Below are 2,614 nucleotides of genomic sequence, written 5' to 3'. Positions count from 1 at the left end.
AACCTAAATATAAATAATTTAACAACTTAAATTAGAAAAAATTAAAAATCCTGGGCGTAGCCCGGGTTAATCTCTAGTACAAGTAAAGCCGAAAAATAAAAGCCTATAGTAATGGCGGTGAAGATGATGATGATGCGCTGAAGAGGGGACACGTAAGGGTCAAAGAGACGGTGACTACAAAGAAAAAGAAGAACCTCATATCAATATATTAACCATTAACTTTTCATATTTTCTAATTTTATTAAGTTATATCAGTTTTCGCCGAACCACACTTTTTTATGGGTAACGTGTTTTTTGAGAATCCACTGTTACAGTGTTTTCATAAAATTTTATAAATATCAAATCTATATTATTTTCTTGTCAACAATCTAAAATTTTAATTTATGCTAAATGGCAATTTATTACGAGTGACAATAACTTTTATAAATTAGAAATTGAAAACTATAATCTTATCAACCAATACTATATAGTGGAACTTTTTTACTTCTTTTGCTAGTTTTCTTCCATTAATTTAAATTTGTTTACTAGTTATTGAAAACATGGGATACTTATTCAGTTATGCATCTGTTTGATTAGTCAGGTGTATATATTAGTCATATGTATATATTTATCTTTCGGGTAAGTTTTTGAGTTATTATGTTTTATTTAACAATTACATAGCTCACTAATTCTTTTAAGTTATTCAGCAGCTATATTCTGTTAGATTCTTCTGTTACGATGCATTTTTAATTACTTACTCATATTCCATAATTTCGTACAGCCAAATTCAGCTGATACTATTTAGATCTATGTTTTTTTATTCGAGTGGCTTTGAATAATTCAAAAAGGTATATCAATATTGGGATAATACCCAAAGGTCCACGTAAAGCCGTCAGCAATTTTAAATAGTTTGTAAAACGACAGAAGAAAGTATAAAATAATTATAAAAATGAAATTCGTGGTCATTAAGAAATCATTAATCAAAACCATCAAGAATCTTTGAGTTTTTTTCTTCTTCAAGAACGCGATGAACGACCGCAAAACCCTACTCCAAAGAGAAATAGAAGAAGAGAATCGGGCAAGGAATCAGATCACCGTTTCGCCTACAAAGTCTCAAATCGTAGTCACAAACGCAAACGCAGCTTCAACTGGTCCGTCAGAGGTCGCTTTTAACGTTTGCTGCTTATGTGTCTATTGTCCTCTTTGCGTTCTGTGGTGCTGCATCAAGCAGCCTTGTACAATCGGATGGCGAGCCATCCTAAAGGCTAGAGGCCAGTTAAGCCGCTGCACCAGCTGTGGCAGAAGCTATAGTAGGAGGGTTAAAGCCGCAGATTATTCATCGTTTTCGGATATTGATTCAGATGATGTGAGTTGCAAAGCACATAATTGCTCAAAACGAAACGGCCGATTGTAAGAATTATGTTGACTTTCATATATTCACAAACTTTCCTCATGCTCTCTTTTCTAATCTGCGACGTAATCGTCATTAACGCAGACGCAAACGCTAGAGTTGACTTCTTAATGATGAGTTAATGGAAAGTCTTGCGATTAAAGTCTATACTATTATGATAATATGGAGTTTAAAAGTTTTGTTGTGATATACCAAATATGTATTAGTATATATTATTACTGTGTGAGGGATAAAGTTATCTTCAAGGAATAAAGTTGTGTTTGTTTTGCTCAAAAAAAAAAGTTGTGTTTGGTTTGCTCAAAAACAAAAACAAAAGTTGTGTTTGATTATCACGAGTAAGGAATAAAGTTAAGATGTTGTGCCTTTTTCTGTTATTATAAATTCTAAAACTCATAACAAGTATTTAAACCATGATTTGAGAAAATAAAAAAAAAATTGAAAGGAATCTAGATTGAACAAAAACAAAATCAAATTCGAGTTAATAAACTAAAATTATAATTAATTGCTCCTAGACAAATGATGTGGTTAGGTTATAAGATTTTGAAAAACTCGAAAATATCCTGTTTTTGATCCTCCCTGATTGCTTAAACAGCTCGACATCTCCTTAGGATATCTCACAAATCTCTCTATACATACGTCACTGGATTTCTGCTTATTTGAAAACCGCAATGAACTTTCTTGATTTGTTCTTGTTAATTGAATCTTCGACGTTAACTCAGCAATTCTCAGCTAACAGCTCGATGGGTTATACTGGGTTCGTGGTGAAGACAAGCCTTTTCCCAGCGCAAAATATTTGGCACAACTAGTTTTGGTTATAGCTCAATCTACTCGCCGAATTCGTGTCAAATCCAGTTCCAACTATTTTTTGAACAAATAAAAATAAAGAAATACTACTAATGACATAAAGTGTTAACAATAATCACAAAGTGTAATTTTGTATAGATAGTGTAGGAAGCCGGAAAATCAAATTGAAAAAAACGATAAGATACAAAGAGACGGTAAGGAACTGGACAAGAAAACGAAACGATATGTAAACCTTTTTGTAAAGATCACACTGAGTTGAGATATCATGTCTTTCCTTAACTCTTGATATTTTCTCTGTAGTACGTAAGACATGCCATAGCAAATAACGACTCTTAGGATAAAACCATGAAAGACGATTCACGCATCACTAGTAAATATTTATGTGAACTAAAAAAACTATGAAATACTCTCGACTTACAT

At 32.4% G+C, this 2,614-nt stretch overlaps 1 protein-coding gene across 1 annotated transcript; it reads left to right on the top strand.

Annotated features, from left to right (window-relative positions):
* The first annotated feature begins 920 nt into the window (after positions 1-920).
* LOC106310292 lies at positions 921-1,684 on the top strand. Its single transcript, XM_013747530.1, has 2 exons — positions 921-1,389; positions 1,475-1,684. Exons 1-2 carry the CDS (start codon positions 1,007-1,009, stop codon positions 1,485-1,487), a joined length of 396 nt encoding a protein of 131 aa, XP_013602984.1. The 5' UTR covers positions 921-1,006; the 3' UTR covers positions 1,488-1,684.
* The last annotated feature ends 930 nt before the right edge of the window (positions 1,685-2,614 follow it).

This window comes from Brassica oleracea, chromosome C8, assembly GCF_000695525.1.
Source record: "Brassica oleracea var. oleracea cultivar TO1000 chromosome C8, BOL, whole genome shotgun sequence".
NCBI classification, from domain to species: domain Eukaryota; kingdom Viridiplantae; phylum Streptophyta; class Magnoliopsida; order Brassicales; family Brassicaceae; genus Brassica; species Brassica oleracea.
This window is presented reverse-complemented; position numbering and strand designations above follow the sequence as displayed.

What these genes read in the sequence shown, in the direction of transcription:
- LOC106310292 (XM_013747530.1), top strand. Translation starts at nt 1,007, where the DNA reads ATGAACGACCGCAAAACCCTACTCCAAAGAGAAATAGAAGAAGAGAAT.